Here is a 20,201-nt window from a genome sequence, read left to right as displayed (position 1 = left end):
CCTTTGCAGAGTGTGCAGTGGATCCCCTCTTCCACCTCCTCGAAACTACCTCGCCCCAACACTGCCCAAGAGGCAGTGCCAAGATGCCTACTGGGCATTGCCCAGGAGCTAAGCTGGCAGCGCCAACATGCCAGGCTGGTGGTGCCAGGGTGGCAGTAACCCCCCTTGCCCTCAGCATCCCCGGACAGACTCAATGCCCTTTGGTTCCAACACTACTGTTCACTGTCCTTGGAGAGCAGGTGTTTTCGTTGCTGAAGAAAACCTCTCCTGGCAAAGCCATAAAGGCAAGTGAGTGCCGGCCTCACTAAACACACGGAAATTAACATTTAAATATACCTAAATAAATTATTCAGATCATCCAGAAATGGACAAGAAGCTGACCTTGCCGGAAATCTGGCTTTCATAAAATCGAGAGCCGAGAAATTGGGCCTGATCCTACTTTCTTGCCTCTTGTGCGATTTTATTGGTTTGCTATGTCCATTGTTGGGTGGGGCGAGCTGGTAAATTTCTGCCCAAAGTCACATTACAAAAAATGTCATTGATGAATTTAGGCAGAGATCTTTCAATACCAGATTGGAGTGATTCAAACCATATTGATAGGAACTCAGTGTGAGACTCTGATATGTCTTGTATTGAAAAATGGGTGCTGTTTGTAACAACCTGAGATACTCCATACTGATGGGGCTAGGAACTCTAAACCTCTATAAAGCAGTACCATTGAACACTCACCCTGATAACCAAGGGAAGAATAGAAGGGGGCTCATTGCAACTGACCCTGTGCCTCCACCAATGACTGGCTCCTAGAGCTAAAACAGTGGGGGTAATGTAAATGGATATGGTATGATAATAATGTTTTTTCTCTTTTCATTCACAGGTTTTAAGTCGGTCCACCTCGTGTCCAACGAGGGACATACACACGATGGGTCGTACTGGGGCTGCTCTTGGTTGTTCGAGATTGGCCTAGTGCTTCATGTCGTTAGTGTGTGCCTAAACTGGACCAGATACTGGGCAAGACGACAGCTCAGTGACTATCACTGATTGCTGTGCAGACACATGGATTTGGGCCGGTGTCTGTGGGAGTTTGCGCATTCTCCCCGTGCTTGCGTGGGTTTTCTCCGGGTGCTCCGGTTTCCTCCCACACCCCAAAGATGTGCTGTTAGGCTGATTGGCAGGAATAAATTGTCCCTAAATCAGATTCCCTCAATCTGGATGGCCATAAAACATTAGACAAGGGTCGTGGGTGGAGTAGGGGGACTGGTGGTGTTGAGATGGTGGCGCGGGCTCATTGGGCCGAAGGGCCTGTTTCCTGGGCTGATTTTGTTCTTTGTTCTTTGTTTGTTCTTTGGAAATCTGGGAACAGCTCACCTGTTTATCCATGGGATTGGGAATGTGGTTAGGGATGGGGCGGGGACTGGGATGGGGAATGTGATTGAGAACAGGATGAGGAATGGGAGGAAAGGAGGGATAGTTCTTTACTCTGTACCAAAGTAAACCATAATATATCAAAGGTCTATCTGTTTATAATTCTGAAAACCTCTAAGCGTGTGTCAGTGGGCAGGAATGAACTGGCACAGTGGTTAGCACTGCTGCCTTATGATGCCTGGGACCAAGTTCGATTTCCGGTTTCCTGTCCCATTGCGAAAGATGTGCTGGTTAGGTGCATTAGCCATGCTAAATTCTCCATCAGTGAACCTAACAGACACTGGAGTGTGAAAACTAGGAGATTTTCACAGTAACTTCATTTGTGTTAATGTTAAGTCTCCTTGTGACACTCATAAATAAACTTAAACTATAAACCTGGCTGTTGTTTGATGCCATGCTTCCACAGCTCTCTGGCATGTTAGCCAAGGGTTATTCTTCATGTGAATCTTGATAACATATCTCCAGGCTCTTTGTCTATGAAGGCTGGAGCAGAAGGACAGAGATTGGTTCAGTCTGCAATCGAGACCAGCAATGCTTGCCCTGACTTTGAATCCATAGTCTTTAAAGGCTTCCCTTGCACACACCAGCTGCCAACACTGAGACAATCCTTGCAATGATGTTGGTAAAATCCCGAAATCCTTGAATAAAAAGGATTTGTTTTGCTTTCTCTTTTCAGGGGATGTACTGTATGAAATACTTCAACAGATTAATAACTACAGGAGCTTTGCACAAAGGAATTTCATGAAGAACCCAGCAGCAGAACAGGCTCCGCACACCCCACATGTAGCTCTGCACAGAGCCTTCGAAGGTAGGATCAATGTCCTTTGGGTACCTTTTTCCCCCGACTCTACTCCACCCCCCACCTCCCCCCCAACCCCAAGTCATCCCGACTCGAATGACAGCATCACAAAATCTAAATGTACAACATTAGCCAGCTTCATTTTCTTTCATAAGATGTGAGTGTCATCCCTCATTACCCTGGAACTGAAGTTAACAGTTAACCACGTTGCTGTGGGTCCTGATCTTTATGAATTTGAATTTAACATTCTAGTGGCTGCCATGGTGGGATTTAAACGTCTCGACTAGGTGACATTACCCCAACACCTCCCAATCAATATGCTTAATGGCTCACTCATCCCCAGTAACTATGAACAAGAGGACTGGAATCTGATGAGATTCCTCCATGGATTCTGTGGGAAGAAATCACAGTAATTATTCTGTGAAGTTATATTGAGAGTTCTACATGCCAGAGTTTGGGAGAATGAGCTTTGTATATTGATATAGGGTGAGCACAGGTAATTACAGGCCAGTTAGTTCAAATTCTCTGTCAGGAACATTTTTTGGATCTTTAATTAAAGATAGAAATTCATAAGTCCTTGATGAATGAAAAATAGTTTGGAGCAGCCAATACAGTTCAAAGTGAAAGATTATGATCTATAGATCTGAGAGACTCTGTGAGGATGTGCTAGATATAGTAAACAGGGAAAATGATAAATATGGATTACAGTCACTCTTTGCCAAGGTATAACACAGGAAACTCCTCGAGAAGATAACATAAGAACATAAGAAATAGGAGCAGGAGTAGGCCATCCAGCCCTTCGAGCCTGCCCCGCCATTCAATAAGATCATGGCTGATCTGTCGTGGCTCAGTTCCACTTTCCCGCCCTCTCCCCATAACCCTTAATCCCCTCTCTTATCAAAAACCCATCAACCCGCTTCTTAAAAATATTTAGCGAGGCAGCCTCCACCACTTCAACGGGCAGAGAATTCCAGAGGTTCACCACCCTTTGAGTGAAGAAGTTCCTCCTCAACTCCGTTCTAAACTGCCCCCCCTTTATCTTGAGGTTGTGCCCCCTAGTCCTACTGTCTTTTTTGAGCGGGAAGAGTCTCTCCACCTCTATCCTATCCATCCCATTCATCATCTTATACGTCTCAATGAGATCTCCCCTCATTCTTCTAAACTCTAACGAGTACAAGCCTAGTTTATTCAGCCTCTCCTCATAGCTCAACCCCCTCAACTCCGGTATCAGCCTAGTAAACCTCCTCTGCACTCCTGATGGGAATCTGGATTTAATTTGATTTATTATTGTCACGTGTATTAGTATACAATGAAAGTATTGTTTCTTGTGCGCTATACAGACAGTGCATACCATACATAGAGAAGGAAAGGAGAGGGTGCAGAATGTAGTGTTAGAGTCATAGCTAGGGCATAGAGAAAATCAGCCTAATGCGAGGTAGGTCTATTCGAGAGTCTGATGGCAGCAGGGAAGAAGCTGTTCTTGAGTCGATTGGTACGTGACCTCAGACATTTGTATCTTTTTCCCAACGGAAGAAGGTGGAAGAGAGAATGTCTGGGTGTGTGAGATCCTTAATTATGCTTAAGTTAGGAAGGAAGTAGCAAATTGGTTTGAGAAGTTGATTAGAATGTCAGAAACAGACTACAAGTTAAGATTACTTTCTGCATAATTTGAAGTGTGCAGTGACCCACAGGATTGAAGAAGTGGGGATGTTACATTTTAGAGGAAGTCGTTTGATGTTCAAAGATATTTGTGGCTCAGGTTCACCAAGGCACAAAAGACAGTCCCTCAAGTGGATCAGGCCATAAAGAAACCTAATGGAATCATGGGTGTTGGAGCAGCACAATGACACAGTGATTCACGCTGCTGCCTCACAGCGCCAGGGACCCGAGTTCATTTCTGGCCTTGGGTGACTGTCTGTGTGGAGTTCTCCCCGTGTCTGCATGGGTTTCCTCTGGATGCTCCCGTTTCCTCCCACAAAGATGGTTTAAGGTTAAGTAGATTGGCCGTGCTAAATTGCCTCTTAGCTTTTTTTTATTCATTCATGGGACACTGGCATTGCTGGCTGGCCCATCTCTAGTCCAAGTGGCTTGCTCGGCCATTTCAGAGGGCAGTTGAGAATCAATTACATTGCTGTGGTTCTGTGTCATACGTATACCAGACCAGGTAAGGATGGCAGATTTCCTTCCCTAAAGGACATTAGAGAATCAGATAGATTTTTCTGACAATCGACAATGGTTTCATGGTCATCAGTAGATTTTTAATTCCAGATAATTTTTATTGAATTCAAATTCCACCATTTGCTGTGCTGGGATTCAAACCTGGGAGCCCAAAACATTAGCTGAGGTTCTGGATTAATAGTCTAGAGATAATACTATTAGGTCATCACCTTCCTTAGCGTCCCAAGATGTGTAGATTAGGTGGGTTGGCCACGGTAAATGCATAGAGTTATGGAGATAGAGTGAAGGGGTGGGCGTGACTGGAGGTGGGCGTGACCCTCTTTTGGAGGGTTGATGGGCTGAATGGCCTCTTTCTGCACTGTAGGTTTTCTATGGTTTTATTGTAAGGAGTATATTAATACATGAATATTAATGCCAATGTGTAAAGTTTAATTAAGTTTCAGTAAACCACATTTGGGCAGTTTTGGACTTGACACTATAGGAAGGATGTGAAAGTATTAGAGAAAATAATTTCGAGATTCACTCGGATGCTGCCTGCTATCAGGAGAGATGAAATGGATCTGTTTCATTAAATGGGACAAAATATGAGACGATTGATTAGCTAAAATTAAATTACCAACGACTGACCGAGGGGCTTAGGAAAAGATGTCTTCTTCTTAATGCCATTTAAAACTCTCCATACTGCACTGGGATTTCTCGTAATATCCTTCTTTCGAATCATTCAAATTTAGATTGTCTAATCTTTCCTTCTGCTTATTTCTGTTACATTGGAGATCAGTTGCATTGCTAGTTTGTGGAGCCTATTAAATAAATGCATTTCCCTTTTTAACTGTGGTGACAAAAATTAGAGTTTAGTACACGCATATTTGGCACCTGCCATTTAAAACAGTAACTGGCCAGACCAGACCACCACCTCCCCTGACACTGCACCATTTCCAATCTCCCCCACCCTTCCTAGCTGAGGTGATGATGAGGGTCGGGTGGTTTTAAAATCAATGATGTCAAAGTGAATGGTAGGAATAACAGCAAAATGGACTATTATTTAAATCGTAAAAAATTGCAGCATGCTGCTGTGCAGAGGGACCTGGATGTCCTTGTGCATGAATTACAAAAAGTTGGTTTGCAGGTGCAGCAGGTAATTAAGAAGGCAAATGGAATTTTGTCCTTCATTGCTCAAGAGATGGAGTTTAAAAACAGCAAGATTATGTTGCAGCTGGATAAGATGCTGGTGAGGCCACGCGTGCAGTACCGTGTATAGCTTTGGTCTCCTTACTTGTAAAAGGATATACTGGCACTGGAGGGGGTGCAGAGGAGATTCACTAGGTTGATTCCGGAGTTGAAGGGTTGGCTTATGAGGAGAGACTGAGTAGATTGGGGCTATACTCATTGGAATTCAGAAGAATGAGGGGAGATCTTATAGAAACATATAAGATTATGAAGGGGATAGATAAGATAGAAGCAGGGAAGTTGTTTCCACTGGCAGGTGAAAACCAGAATTAGGGGGCATGGCCTCAAAGTAAGGGAGAGCAGGTTTAGGACTGAGTTGAGGAGGAACTTCTTCACCCAGAAGATTGTGAATCTGTGGGATTTGCTGCCCAGTGAAGCAGTTGAGGGTATCTCATTGAATGTTTTTAAGGCAAGGATAGATAAATTTTGAACAGTAAAGGTATTAAGGGTTATGGTGAGCAGGTACGTGGAGCTGAGTCCATGATCAGCCATGATCTTATTGGCCTACTCCTGCTCCTAGTTCTTAAGTTCTTATCTGCCACAAAGGCAGATAAGTTGTTGCTTGCAGCTTACCTCGAGATCAGAGACTAGGAATCCTGCAGTGAGTAACTCACCTCCTGACTCCCCAAAGCTTGTCCACCATCTACAAGGCACAAGTCAGAAGTGTGATAGAATACTCTTCACTTGCCTGGATGAGTGCAGCTCCAACAACACTCAAGAAGTTCAACACCATCCAGCGCAAATCAGCCCACTTGATTGGCACCCCAGCCACAAACATTCGTCTCCTCCACCACTGATGTTCAGTGGCAGCAGTGTGTATCATCTAGATACACTGCAGCAAGGCTCCTTCAACAGCACGTTCCAAATCCACAACCTCTATTAACTAGAAGGACAAGGGCAGGCGATGCACGGGAACACCACCACCAGCAAGTTCCCCATCAAATCACTCACCATCCTGACTTGGAAATGTAACACCGTTCCTTCACTATCACTGGGTCAAAATCCTGGAACTCCCTTCCTAACAGCACCACATCAACTGCAGCGGTTGAGGAAGGCGGATGACCACCACCTTCTAAAGGGCAATTAGGGATGAGCGATAAATGCTGCTTTGCAAAGCATACCCACATCCCATGAAAGAATTTTAAAACAAACCATATCGGGACAGCTTTATCTCTCAGTAGCAGACTTACTGCATTGTTGTTGGAGTTAAATGAAGCTATCAATCTGATGAGAGGCTGCTTTCAAACAAAGGCATAAATAAAGGCTGAGACTTTCCTCTCAAAGCCCCTGCAGAGAACCATGAGGTAACTTTCCACGTTATGTGAGGAATTTTAATTGATTTTTACTTCAAAAACCCCTTCACCTTAAATTCATACAAAGTCCTTGTAACTTGGAGTTGAGTAAGTCTTGTACCCACACAGAAGTGACAGACACACTGACAGAGAGAATGAACACATTGAGAAAAGGATCAAACCTCTTCTCCACCAAGTCCCTGAGATTCTAGTGGCTGCCCAGAAAAATTGGAAATCAGTCCAATCAAAAATTGGCTGCAGTTTTCACCATTTCCTGAAACAGACAAGTCTGGAACAGATTTCGGACACAATTTTGAGCAAGAGGTCAGTAAGAACGTATCCTCCAGCCTGGAAACCCTGGATGAGCCTGTATCTGGGGTCACCATTGCAGATGTCAGAGCAGCCTTCTCAAAGGTCAGCTTGTCCAGATGGGGTATCTGGACGTGGACTCAGATCCTGCGTGGATCAGCTGGCAGGGGTATTCACAGACATCCTCAACCTCTCACTACAACAATCTGAGGTCCCTATCTGCTTCAAGAAGATGACCATTATCCCAGTACCAAAGAAAAACCAAGCAGCGTGCCTTAAAGACTATCATCTGGTGTCTCTGACATCCATCATCATGAAGTGCTTCAAAAGGTTAGTCATGGCATGAATCAATTCCAGCCTCTCGGACTATCTGGATCCACTACAGTTTGCCTAATGCTGCAACAGGTCCACAGCAGGTGCCATCTCCCTGGCCCTGCACTCAACCCTGGAATACCTAGATAACAAGGACATCTTTGTCAGAGTCCTATTTCTTGACTATAGCTCAGCCTCCAACACTATTATTCCCATGAAACTTATCTCTAAGCTCCGTGGCCTGGGCCTCGGCACCTCCCTCATTGACTGGATCCTGAACTTCTAACTCACAGACCACAATCAGTAAGGATAGGCATCAACACCTCCTCCATGATCATCCTCAACACCGGTGCCCCTCAAGGCTGTGTTCTCAGCCCCCTACTATACTCCCTGTGTGCCAATGACTATGTGGCCAAATTCCCCTCCAATTCAATTTTCAAGTTTGCTGACAACATCACCGTAGTAGGTCGGATCTAAAACAATGACGAGACACAGTAGAGGAATGAGATAGAGAATCTGGTGAACTGGTGCGGCAACAATAATCTCTCCCTCAATTCAACAAAACAAAGGAGATTGTCATCGACTTCAGGAAATGTAAAGGAGAACATGCCCCTGTCTACATCAACGGGGAGGAGAGCTTCAGATTTTTAGGTGTCCAGCTCACCAACAACCTGTCCTGGTCCCCCCGTGCTGACACTGTAGTTAAGAAAGCCCACCAACACCTCTATTTTCTCAGAAGACTAAGGAAATTTGGCAGCCTCGTCTCTCACCAACTTTTACAGATGCACCACAGGAAGCATTCTTTCTGGTTGTATCACAGCTTGGTATGGCTCCTGCAGTGCCCAAGACAACAAAGAACTACAAAAGGTCATGAATGTAGCCCAATCCATCACGCAAACCAGCATCCCATCCATTGACTCTGTCTACACTTCCAGCATAATTAAGGACCCTACATATCCTGGACATTCTCTCTTCCATCGAGAAAAAGATACAAAAGTCTGGGGTCAGGTACCAACCGACTCAAGAACAGCTTCTTCAGACTTTCGAATGGACTTACCTTGCATTAAATTGACCTTTCTTTACACCTTATCTATGACTGTAACACTATATTGTGCACTCTCTCATTTCCTTCTCTATGAATGGTATGTTTTGTCTGTATAGCACACAAGAAACAATAGCTTTCACTGTATGTTAATATATGTGACAATTGATTTGATTTATTATTATTTGCTTGTGTGGAATTCTCATTAAGATCTCAGTACTCACTAGCCTTACGTTCCTTTGTATTCAACCTGTGAGTGCACTATAAATAATGTACTGTGCTTGTTTAAAGTGGCACAATGCCAGGGTTCGCTGTAGTAAACTGATGACTGAATTGGAAAATATACAGCGAGAATACTCCTGGGAAAACAAGTTAGAGCTGTTTGATACAGGGAATTTTAGAAAGTTTCCAACTGGTTTGTGTGTCACTCAATGGAATGGACTCTAACCCGGGTTATTGTGCAGAAAAATTAGTGTGACACACCTCAACCTGGCAGCCAATAGTGTCCATAACATTGCTTGCCAGAGAGCTTTGTGTTGTCAGTTAAACATGAAAAAATATACAACCCTACTTATCATCTGCTCTGTATTGATATTGCAAAGATCCTAAGTCCAGGAATTGTTGTTCACTGCCAGAAAACACAGAGTATCTCGGAAATGCAAAAGAAAATTTTTCTTATCAAGTAGTAGTGTTTTAACACAATTCCTGTGTCATTTCCTCTCGTACAGTTTCCCTGCTAGAAGAGGATTATTATTTGACCTATTAGCCAGTGCGTTACTGCTGACTCTACATGAGCAATCACTTCTCACATTGCTTCTCCATATGAGTCAGTGCATTTCCCTGTTACTGATTTCTCCTAGTTCCCATCAGCCACCCGCCTCACATCTATCTCCACATCTGATCCGACCAGTTCTGCTCTTCCCCACAATAGCCAGTGACAGTTGCAGCTTCAGCAGGAAGTAGAGATTGTTGTCAGGGTGACTCACTCAGTAATGTAACAAAATGAGGATAGAATAAGCTCCATCTTGTTCTTTTACAGAACCTGTTTTAATCAGAACAATAGATCACCGAGAGGAACGTCATGCCTGCTTCGATGGAGCTTTTCCCCAGAGCCCAGCATTTTTACCCTTTGATTATTTCTCCAATTCTCTTTTGAATGTTGTCACTGAAACTGCTTCCTTTACCTTCCAGGCAGCACGTTCCAGATCAGAGCAACTTGATGTGTAAAAAAGATCCTTCATGTTTGTTGCCACTGGCTCTTTCGTCAATTACTTTGATCAGTGTCTCCTTGTCATGAATCCTCTATCGGCAGGCTCTATCTCCCTTACTTACACGATTGAAAGCCTTCATGATATTGAACACCCCAACCTAATCTCCCCTTTTCCATAAGACTATAAGAAATAGGGACAAGAGGAGGCCATTCAGCCCTACGAACCTGCTCCCATTTAATAAGGTCAGGGCTAATCTAACACTCACCAAATCCACTTTCCTGCCTTCTCTCCATAACCCTTAATTCCCAACTGATTAAAAACCTATCAATCTCAGCATTAAAAATGTCCAAGGACTCGGCCAATCTCAATATTTTGAAGAGCTTTTTGAATGTAACACTATGACTGTAACCGCCCCTGTATCGACCTTCATCCTGGGTGATCTGCATTTACCAGCGCGGTTATCTCTATTGGGGGATTTTACATATCTGGACCTGGTTTCAAGTGAATGATTCAGATCCCCTGCCGGGCTCCTTATCCAATTTCTTCTAGGAAGTTACCTTTTTATTGTACTTTCTGTACTGGTTGCTTCGCTCTGCACCATACTTTTAAATAAACTTCTCTGTTGCAGCTGAAACACACACTTGGTGCACTGGAAAACTTTTTAGGAGTGTAGAAAAACACGCTCCAGCCCTTACTGTTGCACTCCCTGTCTCAGGCTCTGCTGCACCCACTCCTGGACTGTTATTTACAATAGCTGTTTGCTGTGTGGCATACCTTGCAATCGCTTACACCCTGGTCAGTGCATTCATTGGGCCAGCCCCACAGCATTTCATAAGAGATTTTGGTCTCAGCCAGTAACTACTTTTGTATGATTAGGTTGTTTATCCCAGCCTAGGACCCTAGCACTGCCCACCAGGCACCAGTCAGTGCTAAGGGGACAGGGCAGAGGCCTGAAGGGGAGGCAGCACATGGGAGCTGTGCTCTCTGCATTGAGGATTGCTGGGGCGGTGATTGACTTGGGGCAGGGGGAGAAATGAATGGGGACAGTGATCAGCCGGAAAAAGCTGAATGAGAGCGGTGATCAGCTGGGGGTAGCTGTGATCGGGGGTGGCAATCAGTTAGGGGCACATTCAGGGGGTGGGGGTGCAATGTCCACAAAGGGTGAGAGGAGTGACAATCTCCCAGTGCACTGTGCATTCTTGATCAGCACTTTAGGAGATCAGGGTGCATGTGTAATAGCACATCCTAGCAACTGGCAGCTGACTTCCTGCCATGAATACTCTGAATCCACTTCCCCTACTGGTGAAAATCACACTGAGTCCAATGTTTTTTCAAAGTGTCATACAATGTGATTTCTTTCTCTCACTGAACACGTTTGAAAGACTCCTGTTTTCGCACTTGTTCAGCACTTAGAATTTTTTTGGTAAGATTATCCCCTGTGTCCGGAGCTTCTCATTAAACTGTAGGTCTGTGAGCAACAGACTGTGAGCAAAATAACCTTTCGCTTTTCTCCAACTGTTATTTCGTTCGCTACAGAGAAATAACATTGCCTTTCTATAAACTGTCTCCTGTTTTCCATTTCTGAGTCAAATGATTAAGTTTTTCCAATTAAAGACTCTTTAATGTTTATATGTACCTTACTATTACTTATTCTCAATGCTCAAGCCTCCTCCTCCTCTAGCAGGACACTGACGATTTTGAAAGTTTTTCCTCATTCCCAATGTAACAAATCAAGGGTGACTCGATGTGGTTCGAAGTAACAAAGGATTTTTGCCAACAATAAATAATTATATACAACTAAACGTCAGATAGAATCAACTTTGCTACTGAACATCTCTCGTCTCAGGCTCCAGCTACACACCTCCTCGATCCAGGGGGCACACCCTCACACCTGATTGGCTCAGCTTCCCACCTTGACAATCTATTGGGCCCAATGTGATCACATGGCCCTCAGATAATGCTCCTTAAAGGGCCACACTACTACAGTATCCATAATATCCAGTACTGTATACTACAGTATACACTATCCCTTTAATCTGAATGCTCTGTGCCTTTGCTAACAGTTAGGGGGATTTATATGAATAGGCTAATTCAGCCTGCTCAGGAACACTGATGTCTTTCCTTTGGAGTATAGGACCACAATTTTATGGGGTAGGCATTTAACAGTATGTGGATGCCCAAAGTTGGGAACATTGGATGGGAGTCCTGTATTCTGGGAACACTGGGGCAGATGCAGGGATCACCAGAGGAAAGGTCCTGGAATTGGAGAACATTAGAGCTAGTTCAGGGATCCAGTAGGAGAAGTGTGCTGTGACCTGGGGAAGGAGATCCCAGGATCTGGGACTGTGGGGTAAAAAGCCTGGGAATGCAATATTGGAGTCCATCAGGACTGGGGAGGATAGTTGGCATTATCAAGGTGGTTGCAGGATCCAACAGCTTCAAGTGGGTGTCATCCTGATGAAGATCATCCAAACTGCCTTTGAACCTTCTTGTACAATGGAAATTTCTATTCATCATTCAAAAAATCACAGAGCACAAAAAGAGGCCATTCAGCCCATCAGGCTGGTGATTCACTGTGGCTTCAGTGACAAAGGGTTTTTTAACTAATATAAATATATACAGGATAAGGATCTGACAGAAACACTTACACAAATCTACTCTGTTCTCCTCCCTGCCTCCCACTGCAGGACACACACCCACATTCCCGATTGGCCAGGCTTCCCACACATCATCTCCATTGGGTCTGGCCCAGTCACATGACCTGCGACAAATTAAAGGGGCCTTGTTCTCACGGTGCCTGTATTTCCTCTTTTTAAGAGTGAGCTTTTTAGCCCCTGTTCTTTCTCTGTGACTTGCAATTTTTCCTTTTTAAATATTATAGAATTCAATCTGCTTCCATCATCTGTTCAGGTCGTAACCGCTCACCTGCATCAAGAATGATTGGACACAAAGGCCTGGATTTACACTCCCGAGGTGGTTATGGAGATTGGCGAAATCTCCCAGCTTGCCACTCCTGCCTCAGGGAAGTGCCCCGAATGGTGGGATCTCTGTTCCTGGATCACAGATCAGCAGATCAGAGGCACCCACAGGGTTGCCAAATACCAAAGCAGAGTGCTTAATAGACCTGCTTAGGTTGCTTAGGACTTCAGAGCAATTGTTAAACATTAGGCCGTCTAGCCCACACACCCACTGTCCACGCTGATACATGCCAACCGAAGCTAACTCATGATCCCTCACCCACCCACTGGACCCTTATAGCCTCAATGCCAAATTGGTACCCACTCAGGCCAATAGATGTCCCACTCACTCCCCTTATTGCCCATGCTAATGCTAATTTTATGCCAATTCATGCCCTCCTCCACCCCATGACCTCTAATAGCCCCCATACCAACCTAGTGCAAACTCATTCTCCTACCCACCCCTATTGTCCCTTATGTCCCCGTGCCAACTCATTTCCCCACCCTGTGCCCTTACACTATCCATGCCAACTCAACCAGTATCCACTATAGGCTGATACCAGATGAAATAAAATATTTTAAATATCTACTGCAAACTTGACTATTTAAAAAACATTCATTCATGAAAGCCCACTCAATAATTTAACTCACCTCAGGTATTTAATCCCTTATGAAAAAACAAATATTTATATTTGTAGCCCCACATCAAAGACAGCTAATCTGTAATAACCTCTTTGAGCTGTCAATCAAACTGTCAACTCATAGATTCCCCCATTGTGATAATACTAGGTTGTGGAAGGCAATCAAGCAGTAATAACGCTATAACACTGGATCCCTTATGGTTTGTGATTTATAAAGAATATAGATGAGAATTTGGGGGAATGATATGCAAGCTTGCGAATGACATGAAGATTGACAGGGTAGTTAACAGTGAGAAAGAAGGTCTTAGGTTACAGGAAGATATTGCTGGGTTGGGCAGATCAGTGGTAGATGGAATTTAACCCTAAAAAGTGTGAGGTGATGCACTTTGGAAGGAGTAACAAGACATGGGAATTCTCAGTGAATGGCAGGGCACTAGGAAGTTCAGAGGAACAGAGAGGGATATAGTGCTTGTCCATAGATCCCTGAAGATGGCAGGACAGATGAATAGGATAGTTAAGATGGCATATAGGACATTTGCCTTTTTCAGTTGTGCCATAGATTATAAGAGAAGTGAGATTATGTTGGAGCTGTACAAAACTTTGGTGAGGCCGCTGCCTGGGATGGAGCATTTGAGCTATGAAGAGAGGCTGGATAGGCTCAGGTTGTTTTCTTTGGAACAGAGAAGGCTGAGGTGGAACCTGATTGAGGTGTATAAGATTATGAGGGGTAAGAAGCAGCTGTTCCCTTAGTTGAAGGGTCAGTAATGAGGAGACATAATTTTAAGGTGAGGGGCAGGAGGTATAGAGGGGATTTGAGGAAAGATCCTTTTCATTCAGAGGGTGGGGGGGGAGTCTGGAATGCATTGCCTGGGAAGATAGTAGAGGCAGGAAATCTCACAACCTTTAAAAAGATGAATGTCATACCATTCAAATCTAAGTGCCAGGAAGTGGTTTAAGTGTAGTTTTGTCAGTGCATACTCAGTGGGCCGAAAGACCTCTTCTGTACTGTATCATTCGATGACTCTATGATAGCACTTAGGGATACTTAAACGGTTGTTAAAACTTTTTTTTTAATTCAGACACAGGCAGACCTTTTCATATTTTAAAGGGCAGGCTACTTAAATAACTTCTAAATAACTTTAGCTGTCATATTCACTGACATGGGCTTGGATTTTGTAGGTATCCAAGAACCGGCACCAATATTCCTATCATCTCGCTATGTGTCCAGCAGGCCTGTCCAGTCGCAGAGAAACACCTCTCCAATGCAGCCTCCAGTGCGATCAGGCAGAGTAATGCTGGATGGAAGAGAAAAGACCAGCATGGGACCATTTCCGAGGTTCCCGTTGCACACAGGTAGGCCGTGAAGTGCATGGTCACGAAGAGAATGGTTATCAAGGGCATGGTCACCGAGGGCATGGTCACTGAGGGCATGGTCACTGAGGGAATGGTCACCAAGGGCATGGTCACCATAGGCATGGTTACCAAGAGCAAGATCACGAAGGGCATGGTCACTGAGGGCATGGTCACCAAGGGCATGGTCACCAAGGGAATGGTCACCAAGGGCATGGTCACTATGGGCATGGTCACCGTAGGCATGGTTACCAAGAGCAAGATCACCAAGGGCATGGTCACCGTGGACAGTAAGGGCATGGTCACTGTGTGTATAGTCACTGTGGGCATGTTCACTGTGGGCATGGTCACCATGGGCATGGTCACTGTAGGCATGGTCACCAAGGGCAAAATCACCAAGGGAATGGTCACCAAGGGCATGGTCACTATGGGCATAGTCACTATGGGCATGGTCACTATGGGTATGGTCACTGTGAACATGGTCACTGTGGGCATGGTCACCAAGGGCATGGTCACTGTGGACATGGGTCACTGTGGGCATGGTCACTGTGGGTATGGTCACCATAGGTATGGCTACCATATGCATGGTTGGACAAATCAACCAACACCACTGAAGCTGTTGCTGAGATTCATACAAATACTTGAAATTACTGTAATCATTTTCATACTCATACTGACAACTCATACAAAAGGGGAGATGGTGGTGTAGTGATATTGTCACTGGACTAGTAATCCAGAGACCCAGGGAAATATCTAAGGACCTGGTTTTGAATCCCATCATGGCAGGTGGCAAAATTTGAATTCCATAAAATCTGGAATGAAAAGTCTATTGATGACGATGGAAGCATTGCTGATTGTTGTAAAAACCATCCAGTTCACTCATGCCCTTCAGAGAAGGAAATCTGCTGTCCTTACCCAGTCTGGTCTATATGTGACACCAGAGCCACAGCAATGTGGTGAACTCTCAACTGCCCCCTGAAGTGCAGGACAGTTAAAGATGGGCAATAAATGCTGGCCCAAAGAAAGAGAATTAAGGTTTTGGGTTGATGACCTTTTGTTAGGTGAAACAGCTGGAAAGAAACTGTTTCTTTCTCCACAGTGGCCGACACTCAATAGCTACATTCAGTTGGGCTGTGGAAAATTCACAGAGGAAATAAATTTCTAATTCACTCAGATTCATTTTGATCTGTTATTTCTTGTTGCCCATTGGCTATAAGCTGGAGAACTGTTCCATTCTCCAGCATCCTTCACTCAAACAAAAGTCCCTCTGAGGATGCAATCTCCTCAGGCCTCCATCATCAATCTATGTCACTTGCTCAGATCCCGAGAGTGAGACTTCCTCTTCACGTTGTTTGACACAACAGCTGAAAATGAAAGTAAGATTGACATTGAGGCCTATTGCTACGTCTGTATCCATACCAGCAGCAGAGAGCTAGGCAATTCGAACACACGGTATGCACCAAACCCAGGGAGAGGGGAAAAGCCCTGGGCCAGTGATAGTCCCCTGAAACCTCTTTGGGAGGGAGGAGTCCCGGGAATGGTCAGCTGACTGTCTCCTCAGCTTAGCTCTGCGAGCCATTCCTGTGTTAGTCTTTGGTTTGCTCTGAGACATGACAGTAAACTTCCTGTCAGACCTCCGTGGCTCTGACTCCCCCACTAATTACACCCTCACTTTTTAACAGCATCCTTGAATCCTTGAGATTTCCCCTTTTATGGCAGTGATCTCACTGGGTGTGCACTCAGCACATGGACAATTACACAGAACAATTCTTATTGGCAGTGGTGAGAGGGCAAGTTCAAATCAGAAGAGGCAGCTGCCATCCTGAAACAATGATGGAAACACACCACAATCACCAGCCAATGGTGAAGCCCTCTATAAAAGGGATCACGGATGGTGAGACTCTGTAAAAGGGGTCTCTCTCTGATGGGGAGACTTTCTCTATAAAAGGATTTCCCAGTGGTGAGACTCTCTATAAAAGGAATCTCTCTGTAAAGGGACAGCATTGCAGTGCTTAGCACTGCTGCCTCACAGCACCAGGGACTCGGGTTTGATTCCTGCTTGGGTCACTGTCTGTGTGGAGGCTGTACATTCTCCCAGTGTCTGTGTGGGTTTCCTCCAGGTGCTCCAATTTCTTCCCACAGTTCAAAGATGTGCTGGTTAGGTTGACTGGCCATGCTAAATTGGCCTTTAGTGTCAGGGGGAGTGAGCAGGATAAATGTGTGGGGTTGTGGAAATACAGCCTGAGTGAGGTTGCAGTCAGTATAGATTCGATGGGCTGAATGGCCTCCCTCTGTATTGTAGGGATCCCATGATTCTATGAAAAAGGGGTCCCCGATGATGAGACTGTCTCTATAAAAGGGGTCCCCGATGGTGAGACTCTCTCTATAAAAGGGGTCCCCGATGGTGAGACTCTCTCTATAAAAGGGGTCTTCAATGGTGAGACTCTCCCTATAAAAGGGGTCTCTGATGGTGAGACTCTCTCTATAAAAGGGGTCTTCGATGGTGAGACTCTCCCTATAAAAGGGATCTCTGATAGTGAGATCCTCTTTTCTGCTTTTTTAATGATATTTTGGTAGTCATACTGATACTTTTAGTGACCGTATACCTGTACCCATAGATCCCTTTATTCCTGTAGCTCATTATTTCCAATGAGTTTGTGATCTCTTTGACAGGCCATGATCTCACACTATCTACATTAGAGTTAATTTGCCTATTGCCTTCCCATTCTGTAAGCTTATTAATGTCATTCTGTATTTTGTTGCAGTTCTCTGTATTAATCACACTTGTCAATTGTAATTGCCTTTAAGTCCTACTTGTCCATTGAGTAGCCTGCTTCAATTCTGCTACTTCCTCCAACACCACCCCGACTCCACATGTTCTGACCTTGCCTCAGAGCCTGTCTGGAAATGCAAATCTACTGCCTATCCTTCATTCTCCTCATTCATTCTTCCTGTTGTTCCAATTTAGAAAGATTGGTCACGCATAGTCTCCCCTTTTGGTAATGTTCTGACTATTCTTTATTGTATTTTCAAGTTCTCCATAACATCTTTTATTAAGGATTCTTTCCCACCACTTGTTTTAGCAGATTGGTGTACAGTTTATTTGGGCTTGTTCTATGTCATTTCCTATACATAGGTTTCACATGTTTGCTGATCCTCTGGTACTCTTCCCTTTATTAATTCTTTTCTGCAAATGTATAATAATGTTTCTCTCAGCTCTTGGTAGTTACTTTTGAGACACAGGTTTTCAGATCCAATCCCACTCCAGAGCTTGAGTACAAAACTGAAGCTGATACTCCAGCGCATTACTGAGGGAGTGCCACATTTTTGGACGAGACGTAAATCAAGGCCTTATCTGTCTGCTTGGGTGAAAGTAAGAGATCACATGGCACTGCTTGTAAGAAGAATTGTCCCTGGTGTCCTCTTCAATACTTATCCCTCATTCAACATCACAAAACCAGATTTTCTGTTCATGATCACATTGTTGTTTGTAGGAGCTTTTTGTGTACAAATTGGCTGCTATGTTTATGACCTTACAGCAACAACTGCTCTTCAAAAGTCCTCATTGGCTGTGAAGTGTTGGAAATGCCCCATGAAAGCTCAAAGTGTATTATAAATGCAAGTCTTTTTTCTCAATTATTTAATATTTGTGTCATTTTTCTGTCAGTATCTATGAGTTTATCATTTAAATCTCTTAGTGAGCTCCTACCAAGTGAGCTATCCTAACTTTTCTTTTGTTGTTTATATATCTGTAGATGTATTATTACATTCATGATCATTTAATTTTGTAGTTTCTCTTTGTCTTCCTAATTGCTTTCTTGACTTTTTTCCTAACAATTTCCTTTTGTCAAGCTTTCCCTTGTTATCTATGCATTTAGTATATATCTTTTTCTTTTGTTTCAATTTTGCCCTTTTTAAAAAATTTATCCATTGTTTTCAGTCTGTTTTTCAGTTGGATATAATGCCTTTGGCCTTTATTGATCACTGTTAAATGTTGCTTGTCCTGCCCATGTTTGTCAGGCAATCTTTCCTTTCATGAGTGGCTCAGGCTTGAAGGGTCGAAGGATGTGTTGATGTGCTGTACCTTTTTTTTGTTCTCTATCCTTAGTTTATTTTCCCTAATTTCATTCTTATCCCTTTGAAATCAGTTTCTTTCCCCTTGAACTTAAAAATTTGGTCTTTGTCTTGTGCCCTTTCAAATCCTTATCTTAAACCTTCATATGTTGTGATCACTATTGCCGAGATGTCTTCCTACACTGACTTCTGTAATCTCTTTGGGTTCTGCAGTGCCTCCTCTCTCTGGTTGGGTTTTCACTTCCTTGGTAAGAAAGGAATCCTGTCCATTATCTGTGCCCCATTCACTACCTCATATTGCCAATTATTTGGGGATAGTTAAAATCTTTTATTAATTTCCTATGTCTTTACTAATTTCACACATTTTTCTATGTATTTCTGCTTCCAGCTCCTTTCCCCTATGAGATGGAATTTTGTAATATACCTATATTAGCATAACCAATCCCTTATCTTTAATTTTCATCAAGATGGAATCTGTTTTGAATCTGCTGTAGTTTTTTCTTTACAGCCATTATATTATCCTGAATGAGTACAGCTACCCTGCTCCCTCTTTCCTTCCCCTCCCTTCTTGATCAGATTAATATAGGAAATATTTTGCTACCAATAAACTCTGTTTCAGTTACTGGTTTCTTGCTGTGTATTATTGCCTGCAGTTCCTCTGTTTATTTTGGCTGTTGTGTACATTTCTGCACTGGAAGTTTAATTCATCTTTCGTCATTGTTTGTTTTATTTTAACAGTCCTTTTATATTCCTGTTTTATAACTTGGCCGCCTTTGTTCCTTTGTCTGAGTTTCACTCCTAATTTTCTGCTTTCAGATTTATTTCATTTTACCACCTCCACTATAATATCCAACATTCTCCTCCCTCTTGCTAACCTCCATCTTATTCATAGCCCTATTTATGTTTTCACCAGGACCCCAAGGGTCACCCAAGGTATATTCCCCTCATGTCACATTATTAGTATCAGTGTCTCCTAACATGGAATCCCTCCTTTCCACATCTTTCCTTTAATCCTGTGGCCTCTCTCTTGTCCTGTTGGTCTCCATTCTAGCCAGTTTGTAGTTTGGGTAATAATAGAGATTACCATTTTCAAGGTTCTGTTTTTACAATTAACTCCTCAGTTATTCCTCCTCCTTTTCCCTCCCAGTGTCATTGGTCCCAACATGGATAATCCCTCTCACTTTCTAAGTTCCTTTCCAGATGTGAAGGAAATACACCCTCTGGGGCTCTTGGCCATGGTTGCAAAGGATGCATAGTATCTCCCCGCGTATTGAATCCCTATAACTATATTCTCTATATTCTGTCGCTCTCAGCTTTGAACAGCTCTGTGTTCTGTGTAGCTGGATCAGCATCATTCTTGTCCTCCCAGCAATCTACCTCCTTTACT

General features: G+C 43.7%; 1 protein-coding gene across 1 annotated transcript in view; it reads left to right on the top strand.

Annotated features, from left to right (window-relative positions):
* The window catches only part of LOC145356865 (transcription factor ETV7-like), a 62,588-nt gene that overhangs the window by 21,084 nt on the left and 21,303 nt on the right, over positions 1–20,201 (top strand). The window contains exons 4-5 of the mRNA XM_080209823.1: positions 2,099–2,230; positions 14,570–14,743. Coding sequence (XP_080065949.1) covers positions 2,099–2,230; positions 14,570–14,743 — 306 coding nt within the window. The remainder of the gene's footprint in view (positions 1–2,098; positions 2,231–14,569; positions 14,744–20,201) is intronic.

Source organism: Carcharhinus amblyrhynchos, chromosome 22, assembly GCF_965287045.1.
Source record: "Carcharhinus amblyrhynchos chromosome 22, sCarAmb.v2.hapA, whole genome shotgun sequence".
Lineage (NCBI taxonomy): Eukaryota > Metazoa > Chordata > Chondrichthyes > Carcharhiniformes > Carcharhinidae > Carcharhinus > Carcharhinus amblyrhynchos.
The sequence above is the reverse complement of the archived record's forward strand: the minus strand, read 5'-3'. Positions and strand labels throughout refer to the sequence as shown.